This window comes from Anopheles stephensi, chromosome 2 (assembly GCF_013141755.1).
Source record: "Anopheles stephensi strain Indian chromosome 2, UCI_ANSTEP_V1.0, whole genome shotgun sequence".
Lineage (NCBI taxonomy): Eukaryota > Metazoa > Arthropoda > Insecta > Diptera > Culicidae > Anopheles > Anopheles stephensi.
This window is the reverse complement of record NC_050202.1, coordinates 28,073,935-28,097,806: the sequence shown is the minus strand read 5'-3', so window position 1 is coordinate 28,097,806 and position 23,872 is coordinate 28,073,935. Positions and strand designations below refer to the sequence as shown.

The 23,872-nt window shown below is 44.7% G+C and overlaps 2 protein-coding genes across 2 annotated transcripts; one reads left to right on the top strand and one right to left on the bottom strand.

The window, feature by feature from the left end:
* Positions 1–24: 24 nt before the first annotated feature.
* Positions 25–1,367, top strand: LOC118506042 (ubiquinone biosynthesis O-methyltransferase-like). The gene is made up of 3 exons (XM_036042672.1): positions 25–109; positions 210–551; positions 621–1,367. Exons 2-3 carry the CDS (start codon positions 307–309, stop codon positions 1,261–1,263), a joined length of 888 nt encoding a protein of 295 aa, XP_035898565.1. The 5' UTR covers positions 25–109; positions 210–306; the 3' UTR covers positions 1,264–1,367.
* Positions 1,361–23,167, bottom strand: LOC118506041. Its single transcript, XM_036042670.1, has 4 exons — positions 22,449–23,167; positions 3,847–3,982; positions 2,731–3,235; positions 1,361–2,651 (listed from the first exon to the last, which is right to left on the bottom strand). The coding sequence occupies exons 1-4, from the start codon at positions 22,519–22,521 to the stop codon at positions 2,466–2,468; spliced, it is 900 nt and encodes a 299-aa protein (XP_035898563.1). The 5' UTR covers positions 22,522–23,167; the 3' UTR covers positions 1,361–2,465.
* Between the last annotated feature and the right edge of the window lie 705 nt (positions 23,168–23,872).

Sequence of the window (23,872 nt, the reverse complement as noted above, 5' to 3'; positions counted from 1 at the left end):
GAGCCCGTCATGCTATGGTCCAATGCTAAGGTTGAAAAGGCTGCGCTTGAACGTGATGTCTAGGTTCATATCCATTTTGGAGCTCGAATTCGTGCCACTGTTGCGTGTGGTGAGTTGCTAGCTTCGACTAAAATAGACGGTGGGGTGCCATTAGTGCCCCCCAACGAAGTGGGAATCCAAAGTAAAGAATTTTAATAACCCTTTAAAAGCTCTAGCAAACCCTAGGAACAGTATCAGTCGTGTGATCGCTTCGGAAGTGTTAAAGTGTATCGAAAAAAAGGGATTTCTATTGCCAAGCCAGCCAAGATGGAGGGTACCGATTCAGTGACGGAATCGAGCGGGTTCGTGATCTTCAAGCTGGTGCTATCGTTCTTTCAATTTGTGCTGACAAAATTCTTCGAGAAAGCTTCGATCGCCTTCCTCAGCCTGATGGAGGGACTGACGATGAAAAGCACGGCCGAGGATCAAATAGCGACGTTCGATCAACTCTCGGCCCACTGGTGGGAACCGACCGGACCCATGATTCTGCTGCACAAGTTAAACAAACTGAGGTAAGTTTGTCAGGTTATCTTTTAACTCCGGGGCCACTAATTACTTCAAATCGTTTTCATTCATACCAGAGTTCCTATGGTCGTGGAAGGTCTCGTCAAGGTGGGAAAACTCGATCGAAAGCAACGGTACACTACCGACTCCTTGAAGGGTCTCACGATTTTGGATGTTGGTTGCGGTGGTGGAATCTACACCGAGGCACTCGCAAAGCTGCACGCAACCGTAGTCGGTATCGATCCGGCCCGGCACCTGATCGAGGTAGCGAAAGCGCACGCAGAGAAGCAGCCGGACATTAAGGAACGCTGCCAGTACTACGAACAATCGCTCGACGACCATTGGCAGGGTGCGGTTGGCAAGTACGATGTGGTCGTACTGTCGGAAACGATCGAGCACGTGGTGGACCAGAGCACGCTGCTGAAGCAGGTCGCCGCTGTGCTGAAACCGGGCGGTTCCGTATTCATCAGCACCTGGAACAAAACCAACTGGTCCTGGCTGCTGGCGGTGGTAGTGCTGGAAAACATCATGAAACGACTGCCGAAGGGTTCGCACGACTATGATAAGTTTATTTCGCCCGAGGAAACGGAAGCCATCCTGGAGGCGTACGGATGTCGCACGATCGAACAGAGACCGTTCTACCTGAAGTTCTGGGAAAGTGAGTGGGTCTGGGTACCGTTCAATAAGCTAACGTATGCGTTACACGCGGTTAAACAGTAGACTCATGCGCAAAGTTTACGACACATGTGTGATGAAATCTGGATCAGCTTAAATTAAATAAATTGCAGAGGTACTGCAGAAAGCACACGTCCCGTGGTTGATTTGACGGATAGTTTATATTTTCATGTTATCGGTGTAATTGGTATGTAATGCTCATATTCAACGACAATATTCAAGTTATGGTTATCCCGTGCCCTAACTCGACATCCCTACAGAAACAATACACGCTAAACTACATTAGTTACTATACAAGTGTTGCTTACCAAAGCTATCATCACGCTTGACTTTTGACGTTCGATTTTGTCTAGAAGAGAAATGATAGGATAGCAACCGACACAGAACGCATGTGCTCTGGACCTACGCTCTATGACTGGCACGGCGGACCTGTTTGAACTGTACTCGTCTAGACTGTCCGCCGGAACGCATTAACTAGAATACTATCTACATCTTCGGTATCTGGCGAAAAAAAGGGGAGAAAAAAGGAACGTCGTATCAGCAACAAACTCGAGGCTCTTGCCGATCGCCATATTGTCGTTATGCGATCGACAATGTTTGCGCCACACCACATGTCGAACCACACCGCCGATGGTTTCTAATAAATAAATTAACCCTAATTGCACCCATCGGTGCGGTGAGTTCGCCACGGGTGGTACGGAAGCTTAAGGTCGATGCTAGCGCCAACCAGAGCGCCATCGCTGATCGACGTTCTAGCGCTTGATAGGTTGATGGAGCACAATTTCACAAACGAACTGCTCTGTGCCGTGGCCTGGATTGAATCCAATTTGCCAATTACGCTTTGCGACGGGAGAGCCGATCCCTGACCGGGGGGAGGGACACGGATCATTCGGTTGTTTTTAATTAATTTGTCATTCTACTTTATGGTGGTGGTGGTGTCTTAAGCTAACAAGGCTTTGCCATTTTGTTTTAAATTAAACTTAAAAGGCAAACAAAAACAGTAAAAACAAAAACATTGTACGTTAAACGTTTCCACGTTTGGTGGAACTATAATTGCTACCTAGGCATGCCGTCGAAAATACGGAACGTGAGTGAATCGAATTAGAGCTAGGCCGCTAAACTACAATTACATTACAGCTGAATAGAATCTAGAACGGTGCATCAGCCGGGAGAGGGGGGGAAGCAGGTTGGATTGAAGCCTTTTTTGAGAAGGGATGGTTACAGTGGCGAACGGTCCCGGGCGTAGATTATCGTAACCGTAACGAAGCGTCTGGTCGAAACGTCCACCAGGAAGCTGTCCAGCTGGTGATCGTGCTGATGATCGTGGGAACTAGTAGCAGCACCGCACTGTGCAATTGACTCCAATGGCTGCTTGAGGACGATGTGTACATTGCTGGACATTTGTTTGACTTGTAGTAATCTTCACAGTACATCTGGAACGAAAGAAAACAGTTCCTGTTAGTTCCCTATAACCTTGAAAGGACATCGGAGGAAACCTCCGAGAAAACGCACCTTTATTAACGTCGACGACATTTTGTCCAGGAATCCGCGTGTGAATCGGGCCGTTTCGTGACCGCAAGTATTTTTGGCGGCCGCCTCCGAACAGTCTAGATACTCCATGAACGAACAGCACACCGTCCGCACGTCATCCTCATCGGTGCGGCTTGCCGTCCGATGGTTGCGATGGCGCCGTTCGTGCTGATGTCCATCCAATTCCGAGTCCGTCTGATGGTGGCCATGATGTCCGTGCTGGTGCTGGTGCTCTTCGGGCTGGGACTGTTGCGATATTGCCATCACGGTGAGGTGATACCGCCGGCCGCACACTTCATAGTCTGGCCGCACCAGCTGCAGGCAGGGTGCGTGAGAAAGGAATTCGCGTTGGTAGTCACCCTCGCGGCAGAGGTCTCGCACGAACTGGTGTGTGCCGTTGTACAGCTTGTTGAAGCGGTTTCGCTGCTCCAGCGTCATGCAACGGCGCGTGTAGCTACGGATGCAGTGGAGTCCATTATTTAGGTCACTGAAATGATACAGTTTAAGTAAAAGCAGACCGATATGAGATTAGAATTTGAAGAGATGCATTAGAATTGAATATGACAATTGTTCCAACCAAAGCGGACTTCTTTTGCATAACATGTCTGCCAATGCTGGCACGTGTCCAGAAGACAAAATTTCGCCACCGCAGTCTTTAAAAATTTAACAAGCCTTCCGTTTATTAAACCACCAACAATGAAACTCAAATAAATTTGTAATGTCCAGCACACCCGGAAGGCAAATAAAACGCTGGCAAGTAAAATACATTCAAACTAATCTCGTGCCAGGATTACCGGGACAACGAGGACTTTGCTGTATCTTCCACACGCTAACACCTTCCAACCGAAAGTCGTCCGAGTGCCGCACTCTCAACAATCTGCAATGACACTTTGTGTTAATTGCTCCTTCACGTCTACATCCACCATAAACTCTCTCGGCCAGCCCATCTCCCCCCCAGCAGCAGCAGGGGGAATGATTTATGTGCAGAACAATGGGCAAGATTTTGACCAGCGTGAAAAAAAAAGTGTCCAGCACTGAACGAACGAACGAAAGAACGTGGCCAAGTAAGTACAATTTATTAGCGGAACGCAAACTTACGGGCATATTTTATCCAGATCCTCCTTTTTCGTCGCTATGGACAGATCCGTCGTCGATTGTATCACCTGGAACGGGCGCGCGCACTTGGCCAGCTCCTCCTGGCCACAGTTATCGGCCCGTATTCGTCCAAGATTCACTGCCAGGGAGGTGATACAAATCCCAGTTACGACGGTGTCGTCGATGTGGTCATTTCACGTCGGTGATAGAACACGGGACGCCAGCAAAGTCCAGCGAAAAGTCCATGAAAAGAAAGAAGAAAAAATGGAAGGGAAAAGAAAAGTTAGAAATTGAAAGAAGTGGAACGAACCAATTAAAATGCACGTCAAAAAATAACGCTCGAAGTGTAAATTCATCGAAAGAATTTTCCCTATCCCCGTTTCCCCTGGAACTACTCCACTCGAAAGTTTTTCAAATTAAAAATTCATTTAGAACGAGGTGATTTTTTTTGTAAATCCCAACGACCATCTCCACGGAGCGGTGTCGGATCGAATCGGTGGAAGTGCCCGGGTGAGTTAAGTTCGGATGTTCGGGCAAGGAAAACATGGCAACAAACTATGCTTCTTTGCTACGCTTGACCACGGTTTGATATGAAATTTCATCTTTCTTTCTTTTTCGCTGTTGCAACCTCATCTTATGCAGCGAGATGCAACTTTGACTTCGATAATGTGGAGTTTTTAACCGAACGAAACGATAATAAACGGATGGACGTTGGAAATAAATGTTGGTGGTGGAAAGTTTTGTCCCCCCCGTTTGGAAAGGGGAAACTTTCATTCGCGTCCTCCTGGATTGGATACATTTTTCTTTCTCCCACTCGCACAAAGCTCACCAAGAATAAGTTCTTGCAAATTATGACACCTCGGGACGTGTAGAACATGATGAGGACTTTTTTGTTATTCAAAAGACACCATTCCAGCTGGAACCTATTGAGCGGGTGTGAGCTGTTGTTGTTGCTGCCGTTCGGTGACATCGCAAAGACATTGCGGCAAGAGAGAAGCCAGATAAAAAAAAATGGATTGAACTCCATCATTAACGTTCGTCTGATCACATCCGGGGCGAGATTTCCGATTGCACAAAGTCTTCCAATTTTTTTTCCAGATCGGAAAGCAAACTCATCATTTGCGGATGTGAAACATAGGTTGAAGCTGATGCAGAAATATCAGCAAAGGGCAACAACTTGCTACTGAACTTAGCATAAAACTGTTTATTATACTATTTATGAAGGTAAATCATAGTGTTACTTTCTATTTGTAAGATTTATGGACTGTTTAGCTGTTAATTGACAATATTTTTATTGCCTACCTACTTTTCTATAAATTGGCTTTATATTGATGTCGTATAAGTCACTTATATAAATTGGTTTTCCAATTCTTGTCTCTTCTATTTTTTGTAACAATGCGAAGTAGAACACTTTTCTTGATGATGATGAAGTTTTTAAATTTTATATGAATAATGATAGTAAAGTTTTTTTTTAAAATAGTTTTATTAGATAAAAAAACTGATTGAGTTTGCTTTAGATGCGAGATTCGAAGATCCTATCCCAAAAAGATTCGAATCGCGTATGAACCTAATCGACGGAATGGAATCCGATTCGGACAAACGGTACGGTGGCCGAGGCGACAGCGACGCCGGTCTTCACACGGTAGGATCAGGCTTCAAATCCCTTCTGGGCCGTTCGCTCATAGTGACGACTGACTATCCAACTATGCGGTATCTATAAGTCTAGTAAGCCAGAAATGGCAGGCATGCACTTAAGAGATCGTTAGGCCAAGAAAGAAGAAGAATGATCCAAATCCGATCCGTGTTCGATTGGAATCCGATTGGGATTTGATTGGGATTCAGTTAGGATTCGATTGGGATTCGATTGGGATTTGATTGGCATTCCTTTGTGATTCGATTGTGAGCCGTTTAGGATTCGATAGGGGTTTGATTGGGATTTGATAAGGATTGGATAAGAGTGATTGGGTTCGAATAATACTGATGTTTGCTTTCATCAGTCTTCCCTGATTAGGATTGGAAATCAAAGATTCGAATCCCAGCTTGGATTCATTATTCCATTCCCTAGTCTTCATAGTCTCGAGACAAGCGAGCGATTTATGGATTTGGGATGGACTGCGGACTATCAAGGGCCAGGCCGAACTACCCTAGCTATGAAATATTCATCTTAAAGATCATAAAACAATATTTCATCTTCATGTCTCTACTTAAATCATCCGTTAAATTTGGTCACTTATTTAAATTTACCACAAATATTTAGAGTAAGAAACCTGGTCCTCTTACCTAGCATACTTTTACAATCAAACGTACATGTTACAGATAAAATTCTAAAGTGAAAGAGTAAATCACCAAGCACGAAGCCCTCAAGCAGAAAGCGACACAATTTTGTAAAGAACTTTGATTCAAATTTCCCCCATCGCTTTTGTAACAATTCTTCAACCGAAACCGTTTTTTTTTTTGCCAACCTGTAATGATCATCAGCATCTGTTTATCTCCAGTCGGCGCGTTAATTTAAAACCAACCGCAATCATTGCTTTTCAATTAAATCTCCACATTTCTCCTGCAAGCTCCTGGCCAGCTTCCCCGAAAACCGTTTAAGTGCACGCGGTCAACCTCAACACCTCAAGACCAACGGTTTTGTAGCAACGGTTTACGGCGGCTATCCCGCTCACCAACACCTTCGCACCTTCGTAATAATGGCGCAACAAATGCAAATGATTCCGACCGGCTCACCCGAAGCACGGGGGAACGTGAAAGCGGGAACGAAATCCTAGGTGGATCGTTTGACAGATAATGTGTTGCATTATAATTTGTGTTGCGGGTACGGCAAAGGCAAGGTAGCGCAAGATGGAAGCTTCATCTGCACGTGCAAAAAGATGCTATCCTTTGGGGTGGTATTTTTTTTTTCGTTTCTCTTCTTCTGTTGCGGGTTTCTTGAAGCTAGAGCATTTCGCTTTACGTTCGTTTGCGTTGTTATCCTCCGAGGACCCCACTGTCGCTGGTGCTGCTGATGAACGGTGAAAATTCCGTTTCGGTTTCTGTGGCTTGGTTAGGCAGATTGCACGTCGTTTGGTCGATTACTCGAGCTTCTTTTTTTTTTTTTTTTGCTCGCCCGAGTGTTCTCGGCGGAGTAAATTATTTTTCTACCCTTGTTGAATCCCGAAAAATAAATAGAAGGCAAAAAAAAAGGAGACCAGCTGCTTCCCCTTCCGCATCTTTTCGATGTGGTTCCAGTTGCAGTTACTTTTGCAAACGGGATCAAGATCCCGACAGCTACAACCCCGAACGTCCGGCTTAAGCATGCTGCTATCATTTATTTAAATTTTCGCAACAATGCCCCGGCAACGTATGCAACCCGCATCACCTGCTTCTGGCTGTAGCTTGTTTTACTCCCGAAAAACCCTTCTCTCTCTCTCTCTCCCTAGCGTGTCTCGACCGAGGCCTCAGTTGGTGCCACTGCGTCGATCTTTCGGCTTTCCACCTGTGTGTGTGTGAGTGTTTTTTTTTTACAGGGAGAAATGGAAAACCGGCCCCGGTTTTGCAGCGATGAACTGCAACCATTATTAATGAATATTCAGCACGAAACACAGCGGATGCACCCCACGGGAAGTTGTTGGCGAAATATCGAGCTGTGGCAACAGTCCGGTACCTGTCCGTCCAGGGGGAACTATGGCCAAAAAATGGGACGGGACTCACGCGACAACGGCCACAAACGCAGCTACAGCAGGCGAAAGCCGTAGCACCATACATCTCGGCTTCGGCCAACCTGTGAATGCGACGAAGTTGCAATGAACCGGGGTTTGAAATGTGTGGCATACAGCCTTCGCCGGTCAGGTAGTTTGGCCGACCTGTTAAGTGTGTTGCGAGCAGCAGTGATCTGCTGCAATTATGTGAGTCCAGTGCTTACCGGTGCTGCTCACCCTACCGAATCCCCTTCACGAGGTCGTTTGACTTGTGCAGTGGAGTAAAATTAAAATCATGCGGAAATTTAATATGCAATATGAACAACAGATACACACACACACGCGCGCCCGGGATCATGAAAACTCCAAACAATGGCACAAAATGTTGAAACTTTGTAGCACTTTACCACCACCCTAGGGACCCTGAGGACTCCTGTGGTAGGTCGTCCATTTCCAGTGCAAATGTTTGTCTCGTGCTCGTCACCAGCACCTCACCATCGGCAGTTAGCGAATTTTGGAGAAAAACGCTTCCCGGCCCCCGGTGAGTGTTTTCAAATAGAGGCACACCTAACGGACGAGAATCTGCTTCGCCGCTTGCTACCGGTACAGATTTCAATTACCGAGCGCAAGGATACTCGTACAGCGGGTAGATTAATGTATCAATGGATGTGGTGAGATTTTAATTACTGAACTCATCATATCATATCATAGAATGGAGGATTTTGGATGATAATTTGAAACACAACATGTGATGAAATTTATACGTCCTTTAGGTTTTCATCGGACTTAAAAATGATTTTATAATACAGACAGCAGTTTATGCCGAAAACGTTGTTTGAAGTTAAAATTATTCAGTGAATAGCATTCAATTGAATCCTGGGTGTTCGACTATTGGAATTCGTAATATCTTCATTTAACAGCTCGTTCAACGTGGAGGATTCAATTGGGAGCAACAGCCTCTTTTGTTCGAAATTTTCTGTAAATTTTTGTAATAATTTATCCATGCTCTTTGTAGGGATTCCACCGAAACAAATAATTTGCGCCTAAATGCAGGCAATTCAACGCATTACACTTATCACCAAATTTAGACTTCAGACATAAAATTATTTTAGCTTATTAGCAAGAAATCATTTAAAATATTTTTAATCAAAAGCATCAAATTTAAGTGCTGACGCGTGTTCCATAAAATCACAGCCCATAAAAATCTAATCCATCACGCCGCTGACATCAAACACATTCGCGAAACATGTTTGCGCGATTTCGTGGCTAGATTGGTGTAGTGTTACCAAACAAAACACCATCTTATCATTTCAATACACCTCTACTCCACAGAGCACACGGCGTCTCTACCAATTTCAACCACTAACCGCCCCCCCCCCCCCAAAAAAAAAGGAAAAACTAATGATAAAAAAGTGTGATATGAATGGCTACTTGGCGACTAGCCGGCAAGGTCATTAGTGCACCGTAGCACATCGGCTTAGCTGGGCAACATAATCGCACGGTTAGACCGTCCTACCACCAACCAAAACCGAACAGTAAACACACCTCGAACGCTCGAACTCGAAGCGCATTGAATCAACGTGCATTGCATATTGGCTTCAGTTCATTTGATTTCACATAAAGTATAGCCACCCGGTCCGAATCAATCCTCGAGCAGGGTGTCGGGTTGTGGGGCGTGTTTTAGTTATCCCAACATTACTTCACGCTTCGGTAGCCGGTGGATAGAAACAACCAGAAATATTCACGCCGGGCCAGATAGTTTTGCATATTCAATGCCATTCACGCTAATGCACGAATGATGAGCGCATGTGTTGCGTTCTCAACCCCGAGGGCCCGGTAAAGGAGTCGTTTGCAATTGAATCGCAAATCACACGTCACCATCGTCAAGGGACAATTACAACAAACTAGTGAAGCGTGCTTGCCTTGTACCAGCGGCTTCCCGTACCTCACACCAGCACTGCGCTTGCGAAGAGAAGCTCCTTCACAGCCTTTGCTTCGTGTGGGAAAGCTTTAATATGTTGCTTGCCTGCGCCACGCTCCGGCCCGCACTCGCACCACCACAATCAAATTCAACTGACCACAAAGTTCATCCTTTGCATCGTTGCACAAACACAAACATCGCCCGGGTTGCTTTCCCGCTTGTCCGCCGCTTGTCTGTTTACCCGGTATAGCAGCGCAGGGCAAACATTTGCACACTGTCCATCGGGATCGAACGTTATCGGGCAGGAAAAAGCATGAAGTCTCTCGCTCCGGTCCGGTCGGTTCTTCCATCACCGTCAGGCGTTTCGTCCTGTTCGCAGCGATACTTTTACAATGGCAGAATGGTTGAATTTAAATCAATTGAACCATTCACCGCAAACAAATCGCTCACCGAGTCCGGCGGGACGGTCTAAATCGTCGCCAACCCGCTTTTTCTTTGTCCGGCTCGGGACGAGCTCGGGACGGGTTGCCGGGGAAAGTCACTCTTCCGCTTTCTGTTTTTTTTGCTGCTTGCAAAAGCTTCGCACCACACTGTGTGCAGCCGAGCTGAGCGTCAAGCGAGAAGAATAAATGCGCCTAGTAGCGGTATGCAGCAGCTACGACTGCACCTAATGCCTGTTTGTGCGGTGAAACGGATACCGCCGCTTGTGGTTACAATCGAACAGCAAAGCAAACAACCCGGCAGGCTGTTAAATAAATTTAAATGCAAGGATCTTCTGGTCACCTTCGGGTTGGAAAACCCGGTTGATCCCGGATAGTAGCGACACAAGCCACCAGTCCATCCGGAGGGAGTGCTTCGAAGCCTGACGAAACTGACGGTACGCTACGGTGATGTGATTAAACGCAAGCACAACCGTGTAGGTCAGGGTTTTATACGTGCCTCGCGCTGTGATGCTCGCAACGATTCAAGAAGCTGCTATTTGAATATCAGGGCGTCGTTTTGTGGAACTTTCGGCTCCAAAAGCTGCAACCTGCAGCAAGGAACCTCCTGTTTGTCTTTTCATGTTGAGAAACTTTCTGCGGGAAGCTGCAATGTAACCACCGCACGCTGCGGTTGCGCCAAACCTTGGCATATGTCCTTGAAACCAACAAAGTTTTGAGTCGTGTAATTGAGGTCAGCTTTAGCGCGTGAGCTTGAGCGGTCCTCTAATACCTTTAACCACATTAAGCATTTGATCTGTACAGTGGAGGCACAAGGGCTACAGCAAAACAGTATGCCGAACCACCCTAAACCACAATCTAATTAGGCAACAAACTCCGGCTACAATATTTATGGATACGGATGGAGAGAACCATTTCACACCTTCTAATAGATCGGATTTTTGTTGTTTTTTTTTTCGCTGTGCTTGCAAATACCTTCTTCGTTGGAGAATCCCCAGTTAAGGTTTTTTCTCTTGTTTTGTAATTTTTTCCACCGGCATTTGCTACCGCTTCTGCTTGCTGCCAAGGATCAGAGATACGGTGTGACTTAATCCTTTGCGATGCGAAATGGCCACACGCTGCCTAGTAGATGGAAAGGAAAACCCCGTCCACAGTTTCCCGCTGCTAGTAGAGTGCGCTAGAAAAATGTGCAAACTTGCGACCAGAAAGCGTTTTACCCGGGAAACACTGGAACACCGGGATCGTTTTAATACCGACATCTCATTTTTTTCCACTTCCTTCCGCTTTTAATTCTAACCCGGGGTGCTGCTGCTGCTCCTGTTTTTTTTTTGTTTCACCTTCTAACTAACCGTTTTAGTGCCTTTTTTTATTTTCCCTTTGCTTTCTTGCATAAAACATGTCCGGTTGGTGTTTAACAAAAAAGGACACACCATTGCACCAGCCACAGCAACCGGCAGAAGGCGCAGAAACCCGCAAACTAGAAAACTTTTACCATCGTCCCGTTTGCTACCTGAGGATGGCTTTCGAATAACAGGATGGATATGTTTTGCCCATTCTACGCCCGGCCGGAGCCCGAGATCGGGTGCAAAATTGGCACCCCACCTCCACCTCCTCCACAACAACTACACGTTCGGCCATTTCAAACCCATCAACAACTCCCGCCGAAGAAGCAGCGACTCAACACACGGGGTTGCATGTTAATCGTTTTCGCCCTGGCGTAAAGCATTTCCGTTTTGGTGATTATGGTTTTTTCTGTTCTCTCCGTGCTTTGCTAACCTTCTATTTTGAAGGCCTGTTTTGTTGGTTGTTGCTTAGTTTAAAATATGAACCAGCCCAGACAAGCCTATTACTTTGAAACTTAACGAAGTTGCGATGAGCATCCTGCGAAAGGAAAAAATGGCAAAATTTGCTGAGGTGTATTTTTTTTTTGTTTCCACCAAGCAAAATTCTCTTTTAGTGCCCAGTCACGACGATTAGCTATTCATCAACCTTTTTGCTCGTGTCGAATGGGGCAGGAGCAAAACGGTGGATGGAAGAATTTAAAACCGAGGTGCATAAATAAAATTTTCCGTTAACCGCCGATTGTACGCGAGCTTCTAGAAGGTCAGATTTATGCCGAAAAAAGGTATCAAATTTACTCAGCAAAACAATGCCGCAAACTTCACCATCACCTGTTCAGCCGGTACTGGCTTTAGGCCCAATCTCGACACATTCCGTACCGGAAGAGGCAAACAGAGCCGGAAACACATGTGGCTCTCAGCACCGGCAAACGGATGTACATGTCGGTGCAGAGTGAGCTCCCACCGCCTGGTGCGGCACCCTACTAAACGGGCTTTGTGTCCTTTCTTTCTCACCGGCATCTTTCACCGGGCGCGGATTATCCTTTTCCCTTTTCCCTAGCTGGCAACACCATTCACCTAGGTGCCTGATGATAGTGCTGAAGAGTGTCCCATTCCGCTGCGTACAGTACACGCTGCAGGTGCAGGATGTAAACTTAATGCATAAATTATTAATTTGCCACATCATGCGAAACAAGCGGGGCGTGGTGCTAGCGAACGGTAGGGTGTGTGGGTTTTTGGAACCGTCAAGGTGTCCCTGTCGGGGAAGTAGCGGCGAATGGTCGCTTTCGGGGTTTATGTCACGCTGAAAATGGTTAGTTTTGAAAACGAGTTATACGCTCTCTTTTTTTTTCTCCGTTTTTTTTTTTGCAACCGTTCGTAAGCGGTTTTGTGTTCCAATTGCGCTGCAGATAATCATCTGCCTGGTGCCTGGTGCTGGAGATAATTTTTCCGTGTTTTGTTTGTTAAAAATGATTCCAGCTAATTTTTAATCCTTTGCCGGAGCGTTCTGTTAGGTTGTTTGTTTTCCGTGATTTTGTTGTGCAGTTTAAAATATAAAAAAAGTATGCGGAAAGAGAAAAAAAGGGAAAGCTTTTCTTGATGGTAAATTAATCCTCTTATGATGCATCCTGGACAAGGGAACCGGAGCAAAGAATTAGTAAGTAAATTGAGTACGAAGTGGTTTAAAGCATGGTCGATGCTATATTTTGTTCTTAATAATTTTATACGTTAGGATATTTATTCATACTTTTTAAATATATTTATGTAGAGAATTTCGCAGACTGTTTAGTAATTCTAAGAATCCCTCAACAACCTAACCACGCAAGCAATGTGACCGTCCGATGGAGACGCCTAGTGTTTCACCGAATGCTTAGCATATTTGCCCCTCATGTGCTTTGCAGACCCAACACCACCGGTCACTGTGTGTCCACTTCAAACGTCGCATTAAACTGTACAGCGGTGAATTCCAAATCCCCCCAACCCCCCCCCCCCCCCACCCAAATCGTAAAGGAACGGTCGGCCCGAATGTGCGCTGCTGCGGGATTGTTTCCAGTCCGCCGGGCAGCATTCCATTCTCGCGAACATTTCAAGCATGCGATTAATTTGTAGTAATTTCAATCTAATTGTCATTAGCCACACCCATGCGGCACATCTGCAAGCACGAGCTCCGTCACAGCACCGTATTGAAACGCTTAGCAAACCCAGGAAATGGCACCTTTTATTCTCGCACACAAGATGGGGAGGCCTGTTTTCCCACTTGTTGACACCTGTTGTAAAGCGAAGGGCTTTTCACTTTTCACCGGCAAGAATGATGGTGTGTACGTGAACCACACCATACCGCCCGAGAGAGGGGCTGTGGATGCATTAATTATCTGTGCGATACGAATGATTCCCTAATCTATTTCCGATTCGCGAGCAAGCTGGGGTATTAGTTGAGAGTGGGAGATACTGAAGAAGTTTTGAAGTAAGCACCGTGCTGTACGTCCGAGTGAAGACTATAAATTATGCCCATTACACAGACTCGCCTAGAATCCATCGAGGAGTTGTCGAATGAAATGGGGGAAAGGCTTTGGTGGTATGGAAAAAGCCTTCACTTCCGTTCTCGCACTGTGCAGTGTAATTGAATGGACTGTGCTTGAATATTTTACCCAACGTTGCTCGTTCAAACACTCGGTCTCGTGCACGCGAGGTGCAGTTGGCAACGGAGTACATTGGCAACGGTAAAGCACCAGAAACAATTGCTTCGCATTTTTCATTGTGTGAAACCCATCGTGGAAAGAAAATTGTGCCATTGTGCGTGTGGTCGTTTGTGACTTAAGTTATGGTGAACAGCCAAAAAGAGAAAATTATCTTTCTTCATTAAAAGTAGAACGTTTATATTGAATACTTCCAGCCGGACGTGCTTCTTAAAGAGAGTGAGAACTTAAAATATGTTTTAAACGGAGTCCATTTTGCAGAATATATTTTTTAAATTGAGTAATCTTTAAATAAAATGTTGCTATACACTGGGTTAGGTTTTAATGCATCAAACATCAACCTTAATTGTGCCGTGTAGGTACAATGTTGCAAATTCAAACATCTGTCATGCAAATTTAACAACTAGGCCACACGTAATGATCCGCTACCTTCGAAGGCTATAAATACTGACCATGCCGTATCACACGTGCAGTTCGGGCAGCTTCTCTCCCCTGTCTTCTTAATAGTGAAGGGAACGAAACCAAAATAGCGCAAACTGTTTACAGCAAAATAAGTGATACAATAGCGTCGCAAAAATCTTCACAAGAACAAAACTTCTTGTCACCGGTCTTACTTTCCCCCTTTTTCATTTTAAATGAAAATAAATGGAAATCAATTGCCATTAGATTCTCGCCCGCTCGTACAAACAGATCAATTAGTCCAGATTCAGGACCCAACGGTCGACGCACGCTCACGTGGGGTTTCATGTTGCGAAGCTACCACACGACAACGGACAGCCCGACAATACGCTGTTGTGACGTACAGTGAGCCGTAAGCGAATGTTGACAAAATTGTACTTTGTCCTGCTCCACGCCGTCACGACCGGCATGTTTACTGGTGAGAAGTGCGTTGTCCTGATTTTTTTCATTTTTGCAAAATTATACAACCCTAACCTACGCCATCGGTGCTAAAGTTCTGCCGTGCCAATCGTGTCCCGTCCGATGTCGAAACCGATGTCATCGCAAATCATGCTGCACACAAGAAGAGACACAATTTCGCCGTAACCAGTTTTTATGAGAAAATTGGATTCGGTTTAAAAATAGGTATCTTCATGGTTTCATGGTAGTGGAACGGGAAAAGTGGCGCTCTACGGAGAGGGACGTTTGCTTAGAGAGTGTGCTCTAATTATATCGGGGCGTTCTGGGAGGCTGTTGGACGGTGTAGAAGACCTACGAAATTAAACACATTTTTAATCATCCCGTGGGAACTCAGGTGAAGGTAAAAACAATAAAAGCGTTTTTGTTTTTGTTTTATGGCACGATAAGCCACAAATACTCGCACCGATTAATTAACGCGAGTTAAATCGACGGATTAACGCTAATATCTGCTAATAACCGGAAAGGATTATTATTGTAGCAAAAGGGTATTAGTGCCGGCGACAGGGGCCCGGACCAAACCGGTTCGGCCAGTCAATTAAAGGGTTGGATAGACGTGACATAAGAAGACGATAAGACAATGTGACAATGACGCGGCATTGTTAAGATAAGCGTAATCTATGATTGGGAACAGAACTCGCGCTGGTAGCTCCAATGTTGGTCAAGAACTGAGGACAACAGTTTAGCTCAGTTTTGTTAAATTCTTTTAATTACTAATTTCTCTAGTTAAACTCATAATAAAAACAAATAATTTATAAGAAGATTATTAGAATTTTTCGGCATTTACAAAACCAGACCTATCCAACCAGAAAAATCGCCAATAAAAATTCAAATTTTTCACTGAAGAGTCTAACGACCTCTTTAGGTCATGCCTGGGATTTTTGGTTTACTTCGCCTATACCGCTGGGCCGCCAAAAACATTTAATAAAAATTCTAAATGAATAGAAGTCCAGGTGAATTGAGACAAAGCCAGCGTATAATATTTGTTAGAATTTTCCGCAAATTTCCCATCAGCTCTTCAAGAAAGTTCATTTGTACATTTTTCCATTTCAATAAAATATAAAGTTAAGGTAGGTCACGAAACACGATGGTTTGGTTTTCCATGGTGTTGCGCTGGGTTGTATCATGCCGATGCAACATCACAGTGCCACGTTCGAGCGTAAGCCTTGAGATCATTTTGCTCACCGCGTGTAACGCTTCACAACTCACCCCGTGATCTCAGTTCATCGCAGTGTTACGAAGCAACCTCAAGGGTGCATTCATTTCGCGCTACAAAAACTTGAACCCCGATTCCACCGATCACCGCGTGGTACTAGTGACGATCGGCAATGTGCATCGGACCGACACAGCAAAACACAAATTAGCGCGACGATGCCATCTAATTGCGGCGCTGCAGCCGACCGACGCCTGTAGGAGTGTTGATCGTTCTCTCCACGCTGTGCATGAAACGCCAAATGATACGAAGATATGCGGTCGCGTAACGTAAGTTGGAAGGGAGAGTATGCGAGCGTGCTTCACGAATATCGTACGATGTGCGTCCACCAATCAGCGCTGGGGGCTCGGCAAACGATTGCACGAACACAGACGCCGTGCACCACTCCAACGAGTTCCACGTGCAAGGTTAGGTGAATACACCTGACGCATCGATGATCGCAAGCCAGTGTTAAGACGAACCGGACTAAACCGGACACCGAACGGAGGAGGGCAAGAGCAAACGAAGCAAAAATACCATTGACGTAACGTTTTCTGCTTCTTCTTCGTCTGTCTGCCGAGAATAAGACGAGAATGGGATGGTATTCCCCGCCCGTTAGCCGGGGGGGCCACTTTGAAGGGTGTGCGTACTTACGTGTTTTTTGATGAATTTTGTTTTGAGTACCTTCTTTCGCCGTCACCTTCAATGATTGCCTGTACTCTACGTTCATTGACGTAAATACCCCTCCCCCCCCCCCCCCTACCACGGGTGCCTGCAGTACTCTGCTGGAGTGGCAACTGTTGGAGAAGCCCAACAGACAACCAAACGGGACGGATGTATAGTGCGGCTGTACTCGTCATTCGGGCAGCTTTGAGGTCGAGCCCACTGAAAAGGGCCCGGAATGCGGCCACTACACGACGGTTGCAATTTTGACTGTCACAGCAATCTTTTCGGGTCAATGCCGAACCATTGACCTGCTCTCCACGCATTCGTCCAACTGGTGACAGTTCTGGAAACCTTATGCTTGGTACGTAGCATCTTCGGACAGGAGCGAAACTTACGAGCGGTGAGAATATGGGCACAGTCAATTATTTCAATAAAGCTCAATTGGAATGATTGACGCCGTAGAATTTCTGAGCAAACTTCTTTTTTTTTGCGGTCAACGTTCGGCGTTGAATCCGTGAGCGATCTTTTCCGGATAGGGTAGTTATTCTCAACGATGAAAGTTGTCAAATAACTTAAACATTTATATGATCGTTGGAAGGTAAAATATTTCCCATATTTACTGAGCAATCACAACTCAAGAATGCAGTAAAGTATCGTTTACAAACTCATTTAACAAGTCTAAAAAACTTCCTTTTTCTGATTCCATTGACGTCAATCAGCAAAAAAGGCACTCCGGAAGGTTTTGTTAGATCCTCATTGTATTGGCATCATTAAAGCAATCGAGCAGTAATGATCAATGTGGAAATTCCCCAAACAAAAAAAATGCTTCGCACCTCGTAAGCAATCGACAGCCAAAAAACCAGGTACAAGATCACCTCTCAATGAAAGCAAAAACGATTGGCGCAAGATTTGCCATCCTTCATTCACGGTGTGGCAGCATTTGCGCAAATCACGCCACACGCTCGTCACCCGGGATCGTCGCAGCGAAGTTCTATTTTGCAGTCGCAGCGAAATCATCCGATGGCATAGTGTTTATGCACGGCGGCCCGATATTGTGGTTGTGGTTAGAAGGTTATTTTCAGTCGCAATCACTTCCTAAAACCACCACCCGGGGACGGTGCGACCTAAACAAAAATCCACAACGGCAAGTCGCAGCACGTGAAAAAATACAAACCAAACAGCAAAGTAGGAAGCAGTGGTGGTACCGGCGGGAAGATGATGCGTAACAATGCGCAATGTTTACGGGCAAGATGTTTTTGGGACGCTTGTCGATTTGCTCTGTCTACCCTACGGACGTTACACAGTTTGAGTTTTGATATTTGACAGGGATTTCGGAATGAGCGAGTGATGTTCGCGACAAATCGAGACTCTGTTCTAGGTGACGATACTGGAAGATGAAGAACTTGCACTTTCACCTGGAAATGCTTCACATAGTCAGTGCGATGGCAGAGGTGACAACGGCACCGGTCTTCACACGGCAGGACCGGGGTACAAATCCTATCTGGACCGTCACCCCCGTAGTGAGGACTTGACTATCCAACTACGTGGTATCACTAAGTCTAGTAAGCCAGAAATGGCAGGCATAACCTAGGAGGTCGTTAGCGCTAGGAGAAGAGTGAGGTAGCCTGACAATTGCAAGATCACCCAAGATTGTCTAGAATTTCTTGGACCACTACGCGAGGTTGTGTTGCTTGATCTATTCTTACCAGTTTGTACATCAATAATAGCATTTATTGCACCATCTTATACTTTTGAAATATTTAAACGAAAGATCTCATAGAAAATGTCCTCAAAAACGACAAGCAACGATTACGAAACTGTAGGTGACAATTACCATATAAATGTAGATTAAAAGTGTTTTTAATTACAGACAAGCCATTTAATTCCGTTCAGTGAATTAACAACCCGATAGGGACGCTGTGTCCGACACCGACACGTGAGCAAAGCAAGCAAGCCCTTCTACGTAGTCCGGTTCCACCTCGAACTGGTGAAGGCGCACCTTTGCAACCAGTTTGATCGACATGGTCGTACGATCATCGATCATAACAAACCAATCACGCTAACAAAAGCCACGTGTTGATCAGGCAAAGGAGGTTTCACATGAGCTTAAATACGCATTATCTTTTTCGCCGAGCAACAACAATCTAGAAGGTCGTTGCCGGGAACAATTGGCAGAGAACAACAGCGATGTTTGATTGTGTCTCGTTCTGTGAGGAATCGCGTGATTTTCTTTCGGAAAAAGTTTACTTCCTTGCCCTTTTATGATCAGGTCGATGACTTTTTTGAGAGAAGAATAGCGTGGAACCACCGGGTTGGTGGAACTTGTTTCCAAAGCTACCTGACCATGAGAGTGGCCTTTTCACTCAAAATGGAATGTCATACGACATCGCAGTTATCTTATCTTCTGTTCACAGATACAGCTCGGTATACGGTTGGGAAAGGTATTGGTGGTGGTAAATTTCGCATCTTCCGCTTGCCTTTAAAATTCTATGCAAATTAGCGAGAACGGGAAGCGTGTTTCGTTTCGGGATGGCTCAGTTCGTAATTCGTCTAATGAGTTGAGTCAACGAATGATCTGGATTCTGCTCATCACTGTAACCGACCTTGGCCTGTGCGAAGCGGGCAGCAAAACCGGCGTTTCGCTTCGAAGAGTATATAACGCAACTTGCCGCACGCAAACCCACTAGCGATCGGTGGTAGCCGTGAAAGGAGAACGGACCAAAAAGCGGAACAAGCTTACCTGCACAATGTGAGTGATCGTAGCCAGCAGCGCTTCACACAGAGCTTTGACACAGGGCTAGGTAGTGTTGGTGCAAGCTGTTTTGCAGCTTTACCATTTCGCACGGTGAGCAAGTGTATGGACATTGTTTCTATTTACACATTGCAAAATAATGGTGGGTTTAAGGCTGCATGATTATTTCCATTTAGCGATGGTAAATATGTTGATAGTCCTTTGTAAAAAAATAATACACTACATGAACCATATTTATGTCTTTATGATAAAACAATTTTCTTCCGGGCCTTTTCACCTATTGCAGCACCGATCAACTGTTTCTAGGTTCCAGGTTGCCACCTTTAAAGTAAACTATACGTGCGCGCAACCTGCACCTGCTGCCGCTCATGCATAGCTCCCGCAAGCCATGACGAATCGAACGGTGTCTGAAACCCGACAACCAACGGTTGTGAACTTACATTCACCGATATCCACACCGGTACGCAATGGCAAGCCAGACGTGCGAAACCATCCGATACCCGCACCTAGCGAAAGTTGCGTGCTAGCCGTCTGGCTGCGCAAGGGCAGCCGCAGCATAACCTAAAAACATAAGCTGCATCGTTCGAGAAAGGGTGGGCACAGTCGGTCTGCCGACGCGCGCATTTTCTACCATAGTTGTGTGCTGCAAACGTTTTGGGGTCTTCTTTCACAGACGCACGGCGGAAGGGGGTGGTGTTATGCCAAATTCCGCCTCGTGCCAACCGCGTTGGAACCATTTTCTGTTGATTCAGGTGAGTTGCCTCAGCGTGACGTCACCGTATCGTACGATTCGTCGGGACGGTTGTGATTGGCTGTTCGGTATCATTCAACAGCGTATATACAACATTCCTTTCCTTTACGCTTATAAAGGCTTGTTCTTCTTTCCTACTGTAAGCTTTTTTTTTTGAAACCTTTATTTGGTTGACGAACTTGCATTCATTATCGGAACGGACGCTTTTTTATTTTTACAGCCCTGACAGTCAACTTCGAATTTATGCAGCTAAATTTGGCCGTCGATGACTCGTCGGTCGGTGTGCACAAGACTTAACCTGTCCACCGGTATGACACCGAAATTCATTGGCAATTAGCCAAAAAACCAAATTAAAGCTGATCATCGGTTGGCAGGTTGGTTGCTTCTGTTGGCACGATTTAGTGCGGTAAGGTGAATATAGGGAAAAAAATGGACAACAACCACAGATAACCGGTAGTTGGAACATAGTTCGCAGCGATTGTAGCAATTTAAAAATCAAATTCATCACGAGCCACACCAGTGTGCGTATGGAAAGGTTTGATTGAATGCAGGTAATGGTGGTGTTGTTCATTCATAACCTTCATAGTAAAGCGAATGAACGATTTCTACTCGCAGTCCTATCGCATGCACACACCTATAGAAGTGGCCAGATCGTTACGCGCACCACTTAAGTTTGGGAATGTTTGGTCGTAAAAGCTCGCAAGCATAAGATCGACGTCAAAATAGATCACTGACGAGGAAATTGAATTTGTGAAATTTTATTTTAATTTTGTGGTGAAAATTTATTGAAAGTATTTTAAATATGTATAACATTATTTTATGGTCAGCAGACTATGCATAAACGTCTACTGCCCAATCAGTTGCAGCTGACACACGACTGATCATATGACTTTACAATAATGCTTAAATGTGTGTACAACTGTTCTTATCAGCTGCCAGTGGCCTTATTCCTGAGGGGGTAATACGAGAATGCGGGGTGTCGTTGAAGTATGATTGATGGAGATTTCCCTAACTCAATTCAATTCCATGGCGTGAGTAGATATGATGATTGTGTGCGAGTCACGGTTACACAATCGATCGCACGATCCTTCGATTTCACACAGAAGGTGATTACAATGCAAAAACATGCAGATTTCTACGAATGGCTACATTGTCAATTAGACTTATTAAAGGTTTTGTACTTTTATTTCCAGCTGGAGCGATCGTAGATCGTTGTTAGATGTTTGATTTCCTGTATTAAGGAATCATTGAGGTCGTGTGAACTCCTATTAAATATTTTTTAACAAACTGCCCAGAATTTCAATATTTAAAAAGTCCGTATGGTTAAAAATCAACCCCATTCCCCAATCAACCCCACCCCAACCCCAACTGTCAGTCAAACAGCTAGCTAACGGCCAACCAAATCCCTTAATATTTGGCGCACTTTTCACAGGCCTGAAATGTGAGCCGTTTTAAGCGCCGAAAGAGGTTTCGATGACCCAAGCGATTCGTACATCTTTGCAAATGTTTGGCAAAATGGCTGCCTGTTTAATAAGGCATAAGGCTGAGGGTATGCAAACATCACTTTATTTGACACAATATACTGCCGCGGTTTTTTTTTGGCCGCCAGTGACTCGACGGCCTTCGAACAGGTTTTAACCAGCTTTGAGGTAGTGTGACATATTTAACACATCGTATGATGTACTGGCCACAAGATGTTTGCCGACGTGAGATGATAATGCGTATTGCGTTGCAGCTCACCGGAGACGATAAGATAAATCTTTCATTTGTATCATACAGGATTTTTTTTAACAGTTTAATAACACTTTAATGTGCTTTAAAAATGATAAAAGAGGAGCAATGTTAACATTTGCATCAAGCCTGGATACAATAATATATCTCAGATCATTTGAGAAAATTTGTTGTGTTGTGGGATCACGACCAGAATAATGAAAATGGGGTTCTTTGATTGAAGTTTGCCAGAATCGATACCGAATTGTGATCTGGACCTTTCACCTTTTATAATTGATTAAATAAAAAAAATTTTATGCTTATTTGTGTTGAGACCCTTAAAGTGTGGCCCGGGTTTGGCCCTGAAATCTACTATGGCAAGCGGCCTTTAAATAAACTGTGCAAAAGACGTAATAGTTTAATCAAACAAATTTACAAACATTGAGGTAATGATGATCGATTACAAATCTTATTATTAACATCTCAAAGTAAAGCTTTCTCTACTGTCCCGCGAATCGCTGTCACGTCAGTTTGACACTTACCGGTTATAAATACTGTCACCACTAGACAGAGTCTGTTGTAGAATGTACTGAAATCCGTTAAAACAGGAAGCATTCTGCTGTTTGTTTCTTCCTATTTCTGTGTTGATTCTTTGTGAAATAATTGGTTATTTCAATCACGTTGTAGGAGATCACGAGAGCAGCTTTATATTTTTACTTTTTGGCTCACTTTCACACACACACATACACACATAAATTCCACTCACTTGCGGAAAATGGTTCCGTTAAACACTTCTTCTGCCGGCGATAGAAAACCATCAACAATTCATGTGATTTTCAATCGATTCACGCTAACTGGTGGCCTGCGTTGGTCACTACTAAACGATCCGTATGTTACTTTTCACCGACAGCGTTTCAATTTTATGGCTTCTAACAGTTGTAGGTCTGCACTAGTTCATCACGGCACGTACGCGAAAATAGTTGTCGAACAGTGATAAAATTTTAATCCAACCTCTGACCAGCAGTGCGATACCGAACACCGACTTCAGCTCGTCTCTAGTTTTGGAATCTGCGAGTTATTTTAGACCTTTTTTAAAACCGAGTAACCGTTACGTTTTTAAATATTCACGCTCCTAACGGTCAGATGCACATGGTTTGCTCGCAACTGGCGGGGAGCGAAAATGAGAGTTAGGCAGCCTCGACCACTCGCCACGACACCAGTTTAGTTACTGAACTGTTATTTTTGTTTCGCAGTTGGATGCACGCTACCTTTATGCTTGCTTTTCTCACGAAATGAACATTAGGAAGGATGAAGTGTTCATGCGACAAGTCTGAAGTGTGGACTTGATTCGCGTAAGACTCTTGCTCTCAATTATTCCGTGCACAAGGCTGTTAATGGGATTTATAAACCATGAAGTTTATTGCAGGGAGGACCCGCGTTCGAGTGACGTATTTTTTGGATGATAGAACTTCCGAAGTACCTAATCCGAATCCGGATCGAACTATCCCGCTCCAAGGTATGAATAAGTCTGGCCTGAATAACCTAGCAGAAGTCGCTAAGAAAACCCAGGGTAAAGTAACATTGCCTATAGTGTTTTCCGTAGAAATAAATTAAAATGTGTAAAAAACTGATTTAAAAAAGTTTTTACCCACACAAGTTAGTGTTGCAAACGACGTTATCTTTATTCGGTAATGAACAAACGTGACCCAAATAGCGTGAACTGGCAGTGGGTTTGACACATCTGGCATATCACCGTCCTGACTGGATGAATCATCGAGCTATGTTGCACGATGGTTAAAGATGTTGCGTAGCATGATACAACACTGTGGCTGAATTTTCGATCGCAAGCAAACTCTTCTGCCTTTAGTTTTGTGGCACTTAAGATGTGTTTAAATTTAAGTTATCCAGTCTAGTCCAAATTTGAATTAAGATTTAGTGTGTTTAGGACATAGAGATAGATCTTTAT